This window comes from Polyodon spathula, chromosome 13, assembly GCF_017654505.1.
Source record: "Polyodon spathula isolate WHYD16114869_AA chromosome 13, ASM1765450v1, whole genome shotgun sequence".
Classification (NCBI taxonomy): Eukaryota; Metazoa; Chordata; class Actinopteri; order Acipenseriformes; family Polyodontidae; genus Polyodon; species Polyodon spathula.
The window spans coordinates 11221760-11238262 of NC_054546.1; the positions used below are offsets into that span (position 1 = coordinate 11221760).

Here is a 16503-nt window from a genome sequence, read left to right on the forward strand (position 1 = left end):
AGTCTGCAGCAGCTCCACCTGGATTATGTGCTGCGAGTGACACCCACGCAAGAGAAATCATGTTACTTTCATTTTAGATTAAAAACTAGTTTTGTTTTTACAATTTTGTATGTACATAAACCTGTTTACACAATAGTTTGTTTTGAAATGTTTATTTTATTACAGTTTTTCGTTTTTTGACGTACTGCTTTATATGTGGTAAATCTGAAAATAAACCCTTTTATGTTTAATTCAGCGGTAACGCAAAATGCCGAGGCCCTCCGGCCAAATATAGTGGGCGGAGACGAGGGTGGGAAGGTGGCCTAAACGCATCAGCTGAGGAACCTCCTCTCAGTAGCGCACACACACACATATGTAAATGCTTTTAACTTTTAATCAACATGAACAACAGTTACTTAAACAAAATCATTTAATTCCTTTCAATCATAATTCCTTTAAAACTTCCCTTCCTATGAAATCAAACGCTTTCCCCTCAAAATATTTAAAACCTTTGCCTGACCTTTTGCTTGGAAATGTTCTCAGTGAAGTAGCCTCGTCTGTCCTGTCTGACCCCTGAAGAGCTAGTGCCTGCTTGTTGAGTAAGACTGGGGAACGGTGCTTCTTTTTCTTTCTTTTTTTTTTTTTTTAAACGGGCATCAAAATGTTTTTTTGTACGTCGTAATCGTTTTTCGGTAAACTTGTGTTCAATTTCGCAAGAAGCGGTAGCTTTAGTTTCTCCAAACTGTTTCATAAAGCTTGTAAAGCAGTTTCGATACGATCTTTACAGTCTCTAGTACTTTGGACTATTGTCTATACAACACTGTCTCATTTGAAGTGATTTTTAAAACCCCCAAAGTAATGACTAAAGCTAAGGTTTACAATTTTATCAAGGGAAACTATGAAGGTATGAAACAGACGTCACGGGTGACAAAGGTGTATGTGATTTATTGAATTATATTGTGATTTTTTTAAGAATGTTTTATTTTATTTTTTATTTTTTCTCACGATGTGTTGTTGGAATGATTTATTTAATTTAAGCACGTTATTGATGTATTGATTTGTTTTGCTTTTACGTTTTCGTACACGTGCTGTGTTAACTGTTCCTACGGCAACGCCACCGTGGTCTGTTGCTTGAAATCACTGTTTGGATCACAGGTGTGGACAATAATTAATCAGCTGTGCACTATAAAATAAGGGAGAAGGTAGAACGGAAAGAGGAGAGACAAAAAAGGAGGGATCGGGGCACACAGTTCAGAAAACGAGGTCACAAAACAAAGTGAGAAAACTAAGTTAGAACAAGGCGGAACGAAAAGAAAAGAGATAGGTAGAAACAATATCGGGAGAAAGCAGAAGGCGGGGATCGAGAAAATAACAAAACAGATACAGGACCAAAGAAAACAAAGAGATCAGAGTGTTGCAGGTAGTGGCACGGGACCAGGATGTGAGGAATTTGGGGTGTTGGCAGCAGTACGGGACACTTTGTGTACTGGGAACGAGAGTAAAGAGAAATCGGGACGTGAGGGGCTGAAGACGACCAGCTGAGCGGCGTTGACTGGAGAGAAGTAAAAAGCACGAGCACTTTGAGAGAGAGCTGCCCAAGACGCTGGACTGGGAGTTGTGGGTCGTTATCCACTAGCTAAGTGTCCTGTTGTGTGGTGCATTCTGCTTAAACTGCAGTAGCCACGCACCTTCTCATTGCGCTATTGTTAGTTTTTATTATAACTTATCAGCGAAGTCTTCCCTGTTCCCTGCCTTACATTACAGCCAGAATTAATTGATGCCGGGCTGTATTTTGCGGCTACAAATGCTGTTAAATTATACTTGGCTGCTACACTAGACAATGCTGCTAAATTGTATCTGCTGCTAAAATTATATAATGATGCTAGACTGTATCTGTTGCTAAACTACATAATGCTACTAGGTTGTATATGCTGCTAGGTTATATCTGCTACTAGATTATACTGTGTATTTTATTATATATATAGGTCTAGATGTGTGTGTGTGTGTGTATATATATGGCTAGATATCTGTTTATGATTAATTTAAATTAGCAATTCTATTAATGGTGATCTCTCTGGTTTTACTATACAATTTGTTGTATAAATTAGCTGAATTGAAATGTCTTGACGTGCACTGATCCTTTGCTTTATTTTTATCAGGAAACTCATGTGCAATATCCTATTTTAGATTGAGAGTGGAGGCCCTGCTCTGTTGTAGACTGAAACGTTTTTTTCTCCACTCAGTTGACTGGGGAAGGCTCGGTGTTATTAGTCTGTTGGCTTGGATGCAGTGGTGGAGTGGCGCCCCCTGTTGGGAAAGGGATAATTGAGCAGTTTTGAAATTTGGGGTGGCAGGAGATTGGAACGTCCCCTACCGACAATTCAGGCAGGGTAAGTGCAATATTGAATAAGGACTGGTCATGCACATTGTTTTACTGTGCTACTTTGACTTGTTAGTGATGGTGTGCTATACTAATGCCAAGTTTTGAATATAACCTGTTAATAAAGACTTGCATATTACTTATTGTCTGTGCTCCTTGATGTTGGCTAGATGCTGTTCCCCTTTGATTTGAGCCTGTGTCAATGAAAGTAGAAGAGAAATTATAATAGAACAGAATTCATTATTTTCTTTAAACATAATGTGGTGCAGTCTAGCTTTATTTCAGGGGCGTGTGTGTCTACTACCACTACCCCCACCCCCTGCTACGCAGACTAAGTAGACTGGAGTAAAATAGAGAAAACATCCATAGAAAAGGGATGGCTTTTTAAAACCTGTTTTACTAGAGGTGCAAAATAATTACATTCCAACAGACAAATCAAAATCTGAAACAATTGCCAAAGTGGTTTAATGCAGTAGATCAATTAAAAAAAAAAAAAGTGAAAAGGCATTTTACAGGGTGCCTTAAAAGGGACCAAAAACAAAGAACAGAGTACTCTTTGTGTAATTTGTGCAAATGCAAGTTAGAGGTGAAGTTAGAAAGGCCAAGATATATAGAAATGAACATTGCTTAAGGGGCTAAAACCAATTTCAAAATGTTTTCCAATATTACAACAGCAAGAGAACATTTGCAGAGGATGTTAAATGTTTAAGACAAATGGCAAACTCCTAGACCAAGAAAAAAAAAAAAAAGCATATGTTAAATGATTACTTTTCACAAGTTTTTACAAAGGAGGATAAGGACAACATGTCAACCTGTTTCTATCCAGTTTTAATTTACTTTAGCATAACCGAGGCAGAAGTGTTGAAGGGATGAGGAGCTCTTAAAATAAACAAATCCCCTGGGCCAGATGAGATCCTCCCAATTGTACTCGAAGAAACATAAGAAGTTATTTACAAACCGTTAAGCAAGATCATGTAACAGTCTCTTGACACGGGGGTTGTACCGACAGATGGGAAAATTTCAAATGTAATACTGATCCACAAAAAGGGAAACAAAACCGAACCAAGTAACTACAGACCAGTAAGTCTGACTTTTATTATATCTAAACTTCTGGAAATAAGATCCAAAATGGAAAATTACCTGTATGGTAATAGTATCTGAGGAGACAGCATGGTTTTAGGAAAGGGAGATTGTGTCTAGCTAACCTGCTTGATTATTTTTGAGGATGCAACACTGATAATGGATAATTGCAAATTGCATTTCTAGAAAGCTTTTGACAAAGTCCCACAGAAAAAAATATTTCTCAAACTGAATGCAGTAGGGATTCAAGGAAATGCATGTATATGGATTGGGGAGTGGTTAACATGTAGAAAACAAAGTGCTGGGACAAGGTAACCAGTGGAGTACCACAGGGATCAGTATTAGGTCCTCTGCTATTCCTAATCTACATTAATGATTTAGATTCTGGTATAGTAAGCAAACTTGTTAAATGTGCAGATGAAGCTAAAATAGGATGACTGGCAAACACTTTTGCTGCAGCAAAGGTCATTCAAAAATGATCTAGACAAAATTCAGAACTGGGCAGACACATGGCAAATGACATTTAATAGAGAAAAGTGTAAGGTACTGCATGCAGGCAATAAAAATGTACATTATAAATATCATATGGGAAATACTGAAATTGAAGAAGGAATCTATGAAAAAGACCGAGGAGTTTTTGTTGTCAGAAATGTCTTCATCTAGACAATGTGGGGAAGCTATAAAAAAAGGCCAACAAGATGCTTGGATATATTGTGAAATGTTGAATTTAAATCTAGGGAAGTAATATTAAAATTGTACAATGCATTAGTAAGACCTCACCTTGAATATTGTGTTCAGTTCTGGTCACCTCGCTACAAAAAGTGTATTGCTGCTCTAGAAAAAGTGCAAAGAGGAGAGACCAGAATTATTTCGGGTTTAAAAGGCATGTCCTATGCAGATGGGCTAAAAGAACTGAATCTATTTAGAACAAAGAAGACTACGCGGCAACCTGATTCAAGCATTCAAAATTCTAAAAGGTATTGACAATGTTGACCAAATGGTCTTTTTTGACCTGAAAGAAGAAACAAGGATCAGGGGTCACAAATGGAGATTAGACAAAGGGGCATTCAGAACAGAAAAAAGGAGGCACTTTTTTACAGAGAATTTTGAAGGTCTGGAACCAACTCCCCAGTAATGTTGTTGAAGCTGACACCCTGGGATCCTTCAAGAAGCTGCTTGATGAGATTCTGGGATCAATAAGCTACTAACAACTAAACAAGCGAGATGGGCTGAATGGCCTCCTCTCATTTGTAAACTTTCTTATGTTCCAAGAGGCGTAAAGATAAGGCTATGACAGTAATAAATATCTGCAATTTTAGCTCGATATTAAGGCGGCGTGATCGTGAAAACCACATATGACTGGAGACATGCATGCACTCTCTATTAAACATACACATACATACATAGATACATAAATACATACATATATACATACGCACATGGTATTTCATTGGTTTGTCTGTGCCGATATTTTTTGAAAACAAGACCTGACAACTTCGTTGTACTTTAACTATTAGACGACATATTTACAGAATACTTAAAAACTGCTCTTATAATCATGTATTATTAATAGCTTTATCATAAAATTATGCCAAATCACATGTTTTATTTACAATGAAGGTAACCTATACTGTGGCCCCCAAATGCTTATAAAGTCAGCAAAAACATGTTTTCACTTTCTTGTAAATAAAAACGTGATTTGGTATAGTTTACTGATAACGCTATTAGTAATAAACACATCATGCAGCATGGTCCTTATAGCAATTGTGTTAAGTACTCTGTAAACATTTAATTTAATAGTTAAAAAGTGAAATATGGGGCTTGCTTTCAAAAGATATCGGCACGGACATAAATGGAATACCAAATGTGATCGAGATCATTGACATGGATCGTATTTGTAATATTGTCAGACTCCCCTTACATTGTATGTACAGCGTACACTCTCACCTTTTTCACAAGTCTGTATGCACATATTATAACATCTTTGAACACTAAGTGTTTGATGGCTACTTCTATTCATGTTGAGTTTATTTATGTCGGAGGCGAGCAAAGAAACCAGAGAAAACGCATGATTAGAGGAATTCACCGAACAAAAAACTATAAACAAATTGTGTATTGGGTTGTGGAGCTTTATGGTAACTTTAAAAGCTTAATGTACAATGAAACACAAATTACACTTCCAAAGTATTTATTGATAGCCTACAATCATACATACTAAAATACGTACAAAAGTAGATGTCAACATAAGAAAATAAATTCCAACCTTGCCTTCAATTTCTATTCCAGGTTTATTCAAGTAATATACTTCAAACAATATAATTAATTGTCTAGTCCACATTGTACTTCTTAGATCAGATATGCCAGTAACTGACAATGACATTGAGTGGTCAAGGGACACTACATGGAGGTATGGATTTAAAAGTGATAATATCCTTTGCATTTATATTTTCAGATGTTACCCCCTTTAATATTCGTATCATTGTAGCTACCTGTTCAGTAATTACACTTTTATCCTCCCTCGTTTCAACAAGTACCGCTGTTATCTTAATTATGTTTAAAAAGATTGCTGAATTAAAATAAGCTTCCTAAACTATTTTTCTTCCCTCGCAACTGCATGGAGGCTGGTACTCGGCACTATATTATGTTCCGTTAGCGTGTCTTTTTCAAACTCCGCGACCACTTATGCTTTACATTAGTGGTTGCTTAACATTGCAAATGTTTTCCATTGTCTTCATGGAAGGTTTGGGGGTACTGTTCGGCCCAGTATTTTGCAGTTATATTCTCTGTGTACGGATTCATCCTGTAGTTTACAGATGCTGCTGGGTACCAAGATAAAGTAAAACAAATGAACATGCCTGTATTTCGATTGGACATTTTTGTTTTTTTCTATGTGTGTAAACGTCTGCATCACCATTGTGTTAGTTCTGTATTTCTGGAGAGACGTGTTAAAACATGTTAGCTTGTGATTAAAAAGTAGTGTAGTGTTGGATGTAAAGATGCACACAAAATGCAATTGAAGTAGGTGAGTAGAAAACATGTCATTATGTGTAGTTGTATAGTGTTTCATACATGCAAACATTCTGAGATTTAAATATTGTTAAATATTGAACACTTTTTTTTTATCTACATAAACAAGTTTTACATTAAAGGTGGTGGTGTGGGGGGGGCACAGTAAGGCCATGCACCAGGCCCTTCTTTCTCTTGCTCTGCCACTTCAGCCATATTCGATTGGAAGACAAACATTGCTCAACAAACACGTTGCAGTTTATGATTTTTAGTGATGGTAACACAACAATCCATTTAGGAACTGCCTGCTAAGGAAGGAACTTGCAATCCCAAAACCAACTAGACAAACACAATTGAAAAAAAAAAAAAAAAAAAAAAGTTTATTGTCATCTTTAATGCAATCCGTACCATACCAGTGGTATCTGTACCATTGTCCAACAAGTTAATTTTGTATTGTTGCCAAAAATGTACCGTGTATACATGAGATTAACACTGTTAAATATGACGACTGAGAATAACACAGTATATATACCAATAAGTACTGTAAGTACTACTCTTAATTACCTGTTCTCTTTAGTTCCAAGGACAACGTAACTTAGCAGCATTGAAGAAACATTTGAAGAAAACAGCTGCACACACAGGTCCATGAACAGATGGTAATACATTCAATTCAAACTGTTTTGGTTTCCAACAATAAAATATGTGTATAGTTATTTACCATGTGCTCATGACACTGTACAGAAAGTATTGAAAGTTACTGAAGAACTTAGAAGTGATTTCACAGTTGATGTTTTTCAAAAGAAAATATCGTCTTGCAAAAAGAAAAAAAAAAAAAGAAGAAAAAAGATCCCAAACATCAGGGGTCGCAAGAAGATATACAGGGCTTTCTTTTGAGCATATTAACCAGTATATTAAAAATAACACATTAACAACTTTTTACACATAACTTTATTTCTGTTTTAAAGCCCTTTTCAAAATGGTCATTCTAGTGCACTAGGCTGGGGTTTGAGATCTGTCCTCTAAATCATTGCAGGCAGAGCTATTAAAAAAACAAAATAACAAGTGCTCTGGCTTTTCTATTCCATAACACATCATGGATGATTATTGCTGTGTTACCTGTCTGACAATGTGGGCAATAGTCCTTACACAGTGTGCTACAGAGGCTGTTTTGAAAAGCTTTGAAACTGATTTGAAAGTTATAAATGTAAAAAGTTGTCAGGATGTTAACAATGAAAAGAAAAATTACAAGTACGTTATTTAAACAGTTGTAGCAACACGTGGGGACATGTAACGCTATCTTTTAGCGTTACATGTAGTAATGTAAGTTACATGTAAGTAGTTGGAACCCTACTACTTACTCTTTAAACATACTGTCATTGGAACTGCTGATATTCAGGGTAGTGGATGCATTTACATACTGTATTATGCATTTGTAAAACTGTTTTAGTAGAGTTGTAAACCTTGTGGTAATGGGTCCCACATTGCCTGAAAATGAACAGACAATTGGAAACAGCAGTATTAGTTCTGCTTCATGTTACAGTCCAGGTTCTTTACATTTCTTCTGCATACTACTGCATTACATCAAAGATTACAGAGGGAAGGGTATGCAAACACTCACTTACATGCTCACATTTAAAGAGCACACCATGGTGCAGAAACATTTTCTGGAAAAGTACACAATATATATTTAAAGAAAATATTTTGCTTGCGTTCAAGAATGCATTTTCTCCCCATACATTAGGCCTAAATGTGTTAAATGCCCTATTCTCCACTCTGAAGCTCAGTTATTATATTAATTTTTCACCACCATTGTGATGGTACAGTTACACGTTGGATTTGTGTTAAAAAAACAGTTAAATGTATTTTTTATTTACTACAATTTTTAAATTTAATAAATATTAACATTTAAAGCTCTCATTCATGTATATACAAGAACTATACAAAACACATTATGACGTTAATAAATGTAACTCAGGCATGAAATAACATAACAAGCAGCAACATGTGACGTATTTTACAAGCTCACATTATCTAACCCTATTTACTGTACCTTCCCAATACATTACACTTCATACTACATGGTTTCTTGTTCATTTTTCGTACAATGTTGAAATGTACACTATATACAATATTACTTGAAAATATATAAGTTAAAAGACTGTAACAGTACTAGGAAATAAAAAATAATTAAGTCTTTGTACGTTTGACAAAAGGCAATGTGTGTGCTGGGATGTAGAGCTATGTACATCGCTATCATTTATTAGGCAGCACAGCCTTCAGATTAAAGTCACTGAGCACATACTCTAAGAAGCAGGCATTCTTTTAGGGGTACCAGGTGGAGGTATATAACAGGTAAGCACCAAGAGACAGGGTTTACATAGGTCCCTATTCTGGGTGATGTATTCTCCATACACCATAAATCCCATAATGCATTTAACTTATTTCAAACATCAATGTTTCACAAAATAAGTACAATATGTAATTCCAATGCACTTATACATTGGGTTAACAAACATACTGTATTAACTGAACAAGTAATTATCAACAATGCTTCCAATAAACTAAAACATGTTTGTATAGTCCATTAAGTTGTATACAGCACCATTAACAGTTCTCCAGACTAACGTTTTACCGAAAGAGCCAATGGCTCCTCCTAAGCCAAAGGTTCAAGGTGCCAAATCCAATTTTTGGGTGCCACTTTTTGAGTGTTTCCATATTCAACTGCTTAAATTACAATAAAAGCTTGTTGTAGCACTAAAATGATGCAAAACAGAAACGTATTGTTTGCACTCACTTGTTTGCTCCCTCACTGTTCATTTATGTTGTCTGACGCTAACTTGCTCTGCCATGCCTGTCTTTCAGTCTGCTATTCTGCCACTGCAGCTGTCCTCAAAAAGTGTTGCTGTAACACATCCTCATGAGGTCATTTTATATCTTTGCCGCTTTAGAAGTGAACTCGGTTTCCTTAACTTAGTACTCTGAACTCAAATTTAACCTTAACTTAGGCTAGTGAAGTATCAACAAAGGTACGCAACCAAACTATTACGGGTCGCATATCCAGAAAACAAGTTTAACCTAATGTTTATAGCGGGCTGCACATTACTAAGGAATAATCTGTGTTTAATCCTTAGCTGCAATATACATAGGAATCTATATAGGCAATTTCCCTTAGAATTACTGCTAATTTGATTTCGTACTGCACGATACACATCACAAACAAAAATATATAAAAAAATTAAAAACAAAGTATTAATACTGTACTGTTACCATATATACACCAGTGACGTCACCCCCTTAGCAACAAGCCTGACTCCTATGTTGGGAATGGGTTCTTTCAATGCAGTGGGTGTGTGCTTTTGAGAAAGGAGAGGAAGACTCATGAAATTAGTTGTAGACTTAAGTTGATGAGAAGTAATTACACTCTGCTGTAGGAATTAAAAATGTGTGTTGCATTTTATGTGAAAAATGAGAAAAAGCAAGTCAGCAAAGTTAAAAAAAAAAATATTTACGATATATGCATAAGTGAAATGGAATAAATACACTGGACCGCAATCAGACCACGGGTTGCGTGTCCCTGATATACAACAATTACTTATTTCATATTTAGAATTTGTAAGCAGCATTGAATTTCATTTTTAATTCCCTAAACGTTTTTTTTTTTTTTTGTCTGGATTGGCATACTCTTTGCAATAACATATTCCCTAGCACTTCTGCGTTTTCTGCTTTCACCGTGCTTCTTCACAGACCCTTTCTGAAAATGGTTAATTCCAGAAATAAAATCACTTTTCCCTGCACAACTGGCCCTTCTTTACTGCAAAATGTTAGGTTACTTACTGTAATCCTGGTTCCCTGAAAGAGAAGATGACCACCAAAACATTACATATGGGATATGTCTGCCTAGTGGTAGGTCTTTTCTGAGCTCTCTATAGCAGAGCTGCCGATAGGCCCCTTCTGGGATGACTGCCTCAGCAAACGGAGGTGGATGGAAAGACTGATTCTTCCACAGATTTATTCATGTGGAAGGATGTATTCACCTTGGGGAGGAAAACAGGGTTTACAAGCAGAGACACCCTGCTGCCATCGTCCCAAATACGCATACAGGAGCTGTACAACGTCAGCGCCTGCAGCTCACTAACCCACTTTGCGGTGGTGATAGCCAAGAGGAAAGCTGTCTTCACAGACATGCTTCAACTCTATGGAGTGTATAGGCTCAAACGGTGCCTTCGTGAGAGCCTCCGGTATAACATCAAGGCTCCATTTGGAGACAACGGACCTCCTGGGAAGGCGTAACCACGAGCGCCTTTGAGAAACCGGTTAGCTAAAATATGTGAAGGCCGCTAAAGATAGCGGGTCCTTCTCCGCCATCAAGGGCTGCAGCTCTGGCTCGGCCTGGGCTTCCATGGGAGACCCAGAGGCTGAAGCTGTGAGGATGGTAACGGGGCCGGGACCTCTACCAATACCGTAGGAGCTTGCTGCCTCGACAGTAGCTCAAGGACCTGGGCAATTTGCTCCTTGAGGTAAATAATGTCCCTTGCCTGCCTAGAATGCGTCACCCTTTTCATCTGGGTAGAGGGGGACTTACTACGAGATTATGGCACAGGAGCCACAGCGTAGGGGATCTCCTGCGAGGGGCCCTGCGAAAGTTGGAGGAGCGGGGATGGGGCCCCAGGGACTGCTAATAGCTCCACTGTGGGAGACTGAGCCTCTATCCCCAAGGCCCTTTTGAGCCTATTGCGACGTATTCTGAACTGAAAAGCCCCGCATAAGTCGCAGAAGTACTCTCTTCCCATGGCCTCAGTGGCATGTTGGACCCCTAGGCACTGCATGCAAAGTGAGTGCCTATCATTGAGTGGCATGTTCGCCTTGCAAGATGCACAAACATGGAACCACGGGTGTAACACACTAATTGCACCGCCTTGCACCAACTAGCGCATGCACTGAAGCGCTATGTGCACCAAGCTCCGTGCGCACCGAGCACCATGTATACTGAGTGCACTGAGCACCGTGTGCACTGGGGTAACATAAGAACCGAGGCGCTGTGCACAGAGGGCACCGAGCACTGTGCGCAATGAGTGATCTAAGCACCGAACGCTCCATGTGCACCGGGCACCGAGGTACCGAAGCACTGGGGGGCAGCTGAAGCAGCGATGCCTACCCTAAGAGTGTGTCGTCTGTGCTTAGCATATACTAGGGGTCACACAGGCCGAAGCCGCGGCCGGCGAATCTGTGGACGGAGTACAATAAACCATAATAGTGGGAACACACTGCTGTTGTTGCAAGATTTTTTTTTTTTTTTTTTTTTTTTTTTTTTTCTAAGGCCCAACGCACTGAGGTGGGAGGGCCGAGGTAGTCAGCGTGGTCAATTCTACAACAGGGCTAGTAAAAATACAGCCCAGTGTTTATTTATTTATTTATTTATTTATTACAGCAGTAGCACAACACAGGCAAGCGGGAGTACCGGGTGTGCACTTGAGATGTGCCAACAAGGTATTTCGTCAACAACAATATATATTTTATATATATTTAACTGCTAACAGCAGCTAGCAGAGTCGCTCAACAGTGGGGGTAAGGCGAAGCCTAGCGCCGTTGGCATGCTTCCACGCAAGTGAAGGCTGGAAGAGACAATAACACTCGCTCCTTTAAATCAATACTGCACAGGCAGTCGACTTTTATATCACAGATAGAAAACAGCAGCCTGCAATGCAAGTGCATGCAGGTTACTGAGAAAAGATGGCAAGAAAAAAGGCTGAATCAGGAGTCACTGATTCTGTGAAATTGGTAAGGAACTGGAGTAGACTCGAGCTCTTTTTCAAAAAACGCTCAGATACCAACACAGAGGGTCTTACCGTACCATCTTGCACCTTGAGCGGCAAAAAGAGAAATGGCTTCCGTGAAATGACGCTTTTAATATCTTGGTAGGCGGGACCGAGGGAAGGGGCCTATCGGCAGCTCTAGTAAAGAGAGCTCAGAAAATACATACCAACAGGCAGGCATATCCCATACTTAATGTTTTGGTGGTCGTCTTCGAATTGAAAGGGAACTCACAATACATTTTTTTAACATAAGCAGGGAAATTCTTGATGCACTTGAATTCTTTGCTGTGAAGGTGCACTTTCCGCCAGATCATCATTATCAACAAATTCTCATCTCTCACACATGCACTGCACATTAAAATGCATTGGTGTATTTACATATTACGTATGAGCATAATGAGTGAAAAAACACGGCTCTGCCTGTTGGTGTTTTTGAGTTTTGGTCAATGGTGATGGTCACCATTGACCAGATGGTCAATTTTGCTATAGGAGCCAACAGTGCCTAACATAAAAAAATACTGTAGCCGGAAATATTTTTAAGTCGTGTTGCCGACTATTTTAGTCACAGTCTGGAGACCTGATTAAGTCAATTTTTGTGTTTTGTTTCGTAAAGCATGGAGTGTTGTGTAATACACTGCTTGTAAGTGAAACATTGAATAATTTCTGCCAACTTTGAGGTAACCATCGCTGGTCAAAATTCACTTGCACAGAAATAATTTACTTGCAGCAACTGGTTAAAAAAAGTGCCTCAGAGTCACAGTTAAAACAAAACAAAAAAAAAAACAGGTATGTTACTGTCAGCTTCAGTATTAAATGTGCATGTTCACAGATTAAGTCATAATTCATGTAACTACAGGTGAGGTTTGGTGTGTCAAGTCTGTCTCAGATCCATAATCATCTCTTCTTGACCTGGTCACACCTGAGGAACCTAAAGTGCTGCTTGTACTAGTAGTGCTATGGGAAGTCTTACTGGAGTCTAATGCAATCCTTTTTGAGGCCATGGTATCCAGTGCACCTACAGTGCTTGTCCCCACTATTTTTTGGCCAGGAGGTAGTCTAAATAGGTTTCCAAAAATTTCACTGTCTACAGCTGTGGAGCGGCTGGCAGTACCCTGAGACTGAACCGTGGAGATCAAAATTGAGGTGCCAGCAGCCCTGAGGTCTGATGTATCGACAGTCAAGGCTTGAAGTGGTGCCGATGTATTCATCATTGTTGTAGCAGCTCTGTTGGTCATTTGAGGTTGGTTTTGGGCAGTTGGCTTGACTACCATGTCTGGGATTGGTTTGGGACTGGCCTGGACAGCCAGAGAATCAGTTTTCTCAAGGTTTGGCAGTGGTGTTGTAGTAGCTATCTTCTTATTACAGGACTCGCAGCACAGCTTGTTGTAGCCCGGGATGGAGCAATAGCGGGCTAGGACTTCCATCTGACAGAATATGGATTTATCACCAAGGCAGGGCTCATCTATGCATGAAACAAATCAGGAAATAAATTAACACTCTGAATGTCTTTTCCATTTAAAGTGTGTAGAGAATCCAGTGCGTAGTTAAGATAATGGATTAATGACACTGGTGGACAACAGTCTTTAACTTGCTAGACCTTTGTTCTAGGCCTTCACCTCTTGAACAGTAAGTTATATATTAAAATGATACAGTATTTCCCCAATATGTGTGCTAGGATGCAATGTTTTGTTTTTTTTAACTATAACTTAGACAGACACTTTTTTTTTACTGTATTACTTCTACTTTCAGATCATTCAGGATTCCAACACAGGAGGTGTGCAGTTTGAAATCATCTATTTACTTCATACCATACACAATAATGAACACTTACTGGTAGAGATCTTATTAACAGGACTTTCTGGAACCATCTGGGATACCCACTGAACTTTGGGGGTGACATGTTCAACAGTTTCTGTGCTTGGTGAAGGTAACATGGATTTTCCTATACAACAAAACAAATGCAATAGTATGTGCAGATTAGTTTTTTGAAAACAGCTTACAAAAACATTAATAAAAACACAATGTACAAACAATCTATATTTAGCTGCAGTCATTTGAGAATCTGTTTTTCCTGTTGTGCATTTTGCAAAATTGACAAAATAATAGAGCACAATGATTTTTAATGAAAGTTTAACTTGTTCCTTTAAGAAACTACATTTTTACTTGTAGCAGGAAACCTGTAATAAATATATTTTTAGCACAAGACCCCAACTGACTTTCTTTCATAAAAAGAACTAGTGTTCTTTCTCTAAATGTCTTTCATTCAAGTGTGGGCACCTCCCAATTCTTCCCACTATTGATTACATGGGAATATTTTCAGGATCCCCACCCACCAAACACACACACCTAAATGAAGGGTGGAGACTTTAATATTAAATATTATCACTGGGACTTTGAGTGCAGTACATAATGCAAGGCGAGTATACTGACAGAATTTCATTGTATTTCTAGCTCAGATATAGAGATATCATGTATATTTAAATGTAGGTATGCCAGTATATTTTAATTACAATACAATTCACAACCAGTCAACTATGTACATTTTGATTTACCTGGGCAGGGTTCCAATTTACAAATCAGTACAGTTTCTGGCTTGCCGTCCTCACAGTGGCCAACGCTGTTGTCCGTAGCTCGGCACACTACCTGTCGTTGTTGAATTCCTTCTCCACAACTCACAGAGCACTGCACACAGGAAAGGAAATGTAAAAAAGTGATAACAATAACAATTAGATAAATGGTATATGCATTTGCCTTACTAAGAATCTGACAGCACCTTTCAGGATGCCTGGACTGTAGTATACCTCACTTGCTTCATGCTTAGTTGAAAATAACTTACTTATTTTAAACCTCTAAAGACCTGTTTTATATCTTTACTGTTTCACTGTCAGCAAAATAGTCAGTAGATGATAGAATACATGACAGCCCTTTCAATATGCTTTCCAGTTCTGATTATGGAAGATGTACCACCCCTATACTGGGAAATGCCACTGGGTAAATCCCCCTGATCTTCAACAACTTCATTCTGTGAGGTCTATATGAACCCTAAAACACAGTGGCTGCAGTCACTACCTCCATTTAGATTCATATGTAAAAAATGGGCAAGTGGTGTACCAGTGAGGGATCTGTACCCACCTGAGACCAGGCTCCTGTGCGCCATTGTGCTGGACATGGTGAACGGTTACAGGCTCTCCGGCTCTCTGGCCGCTCCCCAGTGCAGTATTTGGTGTGGACTGTCCTGTTAGTGCCATTTTGAAGAGACTGAAGACATTGTACCACCCTTGACTGGAATCCAAGTTTCCCACATACCTTGCTACAAGAGCTCCAGTCTTCTGCCACCCACCTACAAAATTAAACAGAATTGTGCTTAACAAAGCCAGTCTCTTTTTGAAGAGCATCTAATGTGGGTTATTTGTTCTAACCTTGCAGGATTTACTATGATTACTCCTGGGTGAGTCAAACTTATCTGACAATTGGTCCCCACTGTCTTGCATACAGTATATACAGATACAAGATAATAAGAAAATAATACCTGTGCCTTTGCCTTTCTCAGTCATCTCACAAGCATACATGTACATCAAAACCAGCCCTATTTTAATTAGACATTGCCAAGCAGAAAACTCTTTAAAGTATAAAGCACCAATTGGATAATGTTTTACTACACCATGGTAAAAGCAGAGATGCTTCAAAAGCCATGATGAAAAATGTACAGCTATAGGGGTGTTATTTTTAGATTGACCTGCTGAAGACAAAAAAATATTAACTGATGAAGACATTGGACAAAATGTTATCAAGTTGGAATACAGTGCTAGATTCTTTTTTTTTTTGTTTATTTAACCGGGCAAGACTTACAATGGCTGGCTACATTCATTGAGGTTACACCGTCTTCTGATTGGCTTGGGTTTCTTGTTGGTGTCACAGAAGTTTCTGTGGACCATCCTGTTATCACTCTTTCTCCTACAGCCATACTTTGTATACTGTATACCTGCAACATTTCAAATCACATCGTAAATATGCATGGCCCAGTTTTATAGGTTGGGGTCATTATTCTAAGGAATAAAGTACAAGCCACATAGACTTATCTTTCCAAGAATGTAGTGAATAACTTTTACATTTATTCTTTAGATTAAAGTGCAATCTCATAGGTATACCTGGTCTTGTAATGAGTTTTGTTGGGGATGTAATATCCTGGTATAATTTACTCTGAGTCTGTGTGCAGAGATATTCAAATAAGGATGGGGATTTATG

At 38.5% G+C, this 16503-nt stretch overlaps 1 protein-coding gene across 6 annotated transcripts in view; it reads right to left on the reverse strand.

The window, feature by feature from the left end:
* Positions 1-12434: 12434 nt before the first annotated feature.
* LOC121326251 (A disintegrin and metalloproteinase with thrombospondin motifs 3-like) overlaps positions 12435-16503 on the reverse strand; it is a 53504-nt gene continuing 49435 nt past the window's right edge. For all 6 annotated transcript variants that reach the window (XM_041269484.1, XM_041269483.1, XM_041269482.1 and 3 more), the window contains 5 exons: positions 16108-16240; positions 15391-15598; positions 14811-14940; positions 14090-14200; positions 12435-13720 (listed from right to left, as the gene is read on the reverse strand). In XM_041269484.1, the coding sequence (XP_041125418.1) occupies positions 13101-13720; positions 14090-14200; positions 14811-14940; positions 15391-15598; positions 16108-16240 (1202 nt within the window). In that variant the 3' untranslated portion in view covers positions 12435-13100. The remainder of the gene's footprint in view (positions 13721-14089; positions 14201-14810; positions 14941-15390; positions 15599-16107; positions 16241-16503) is intronic.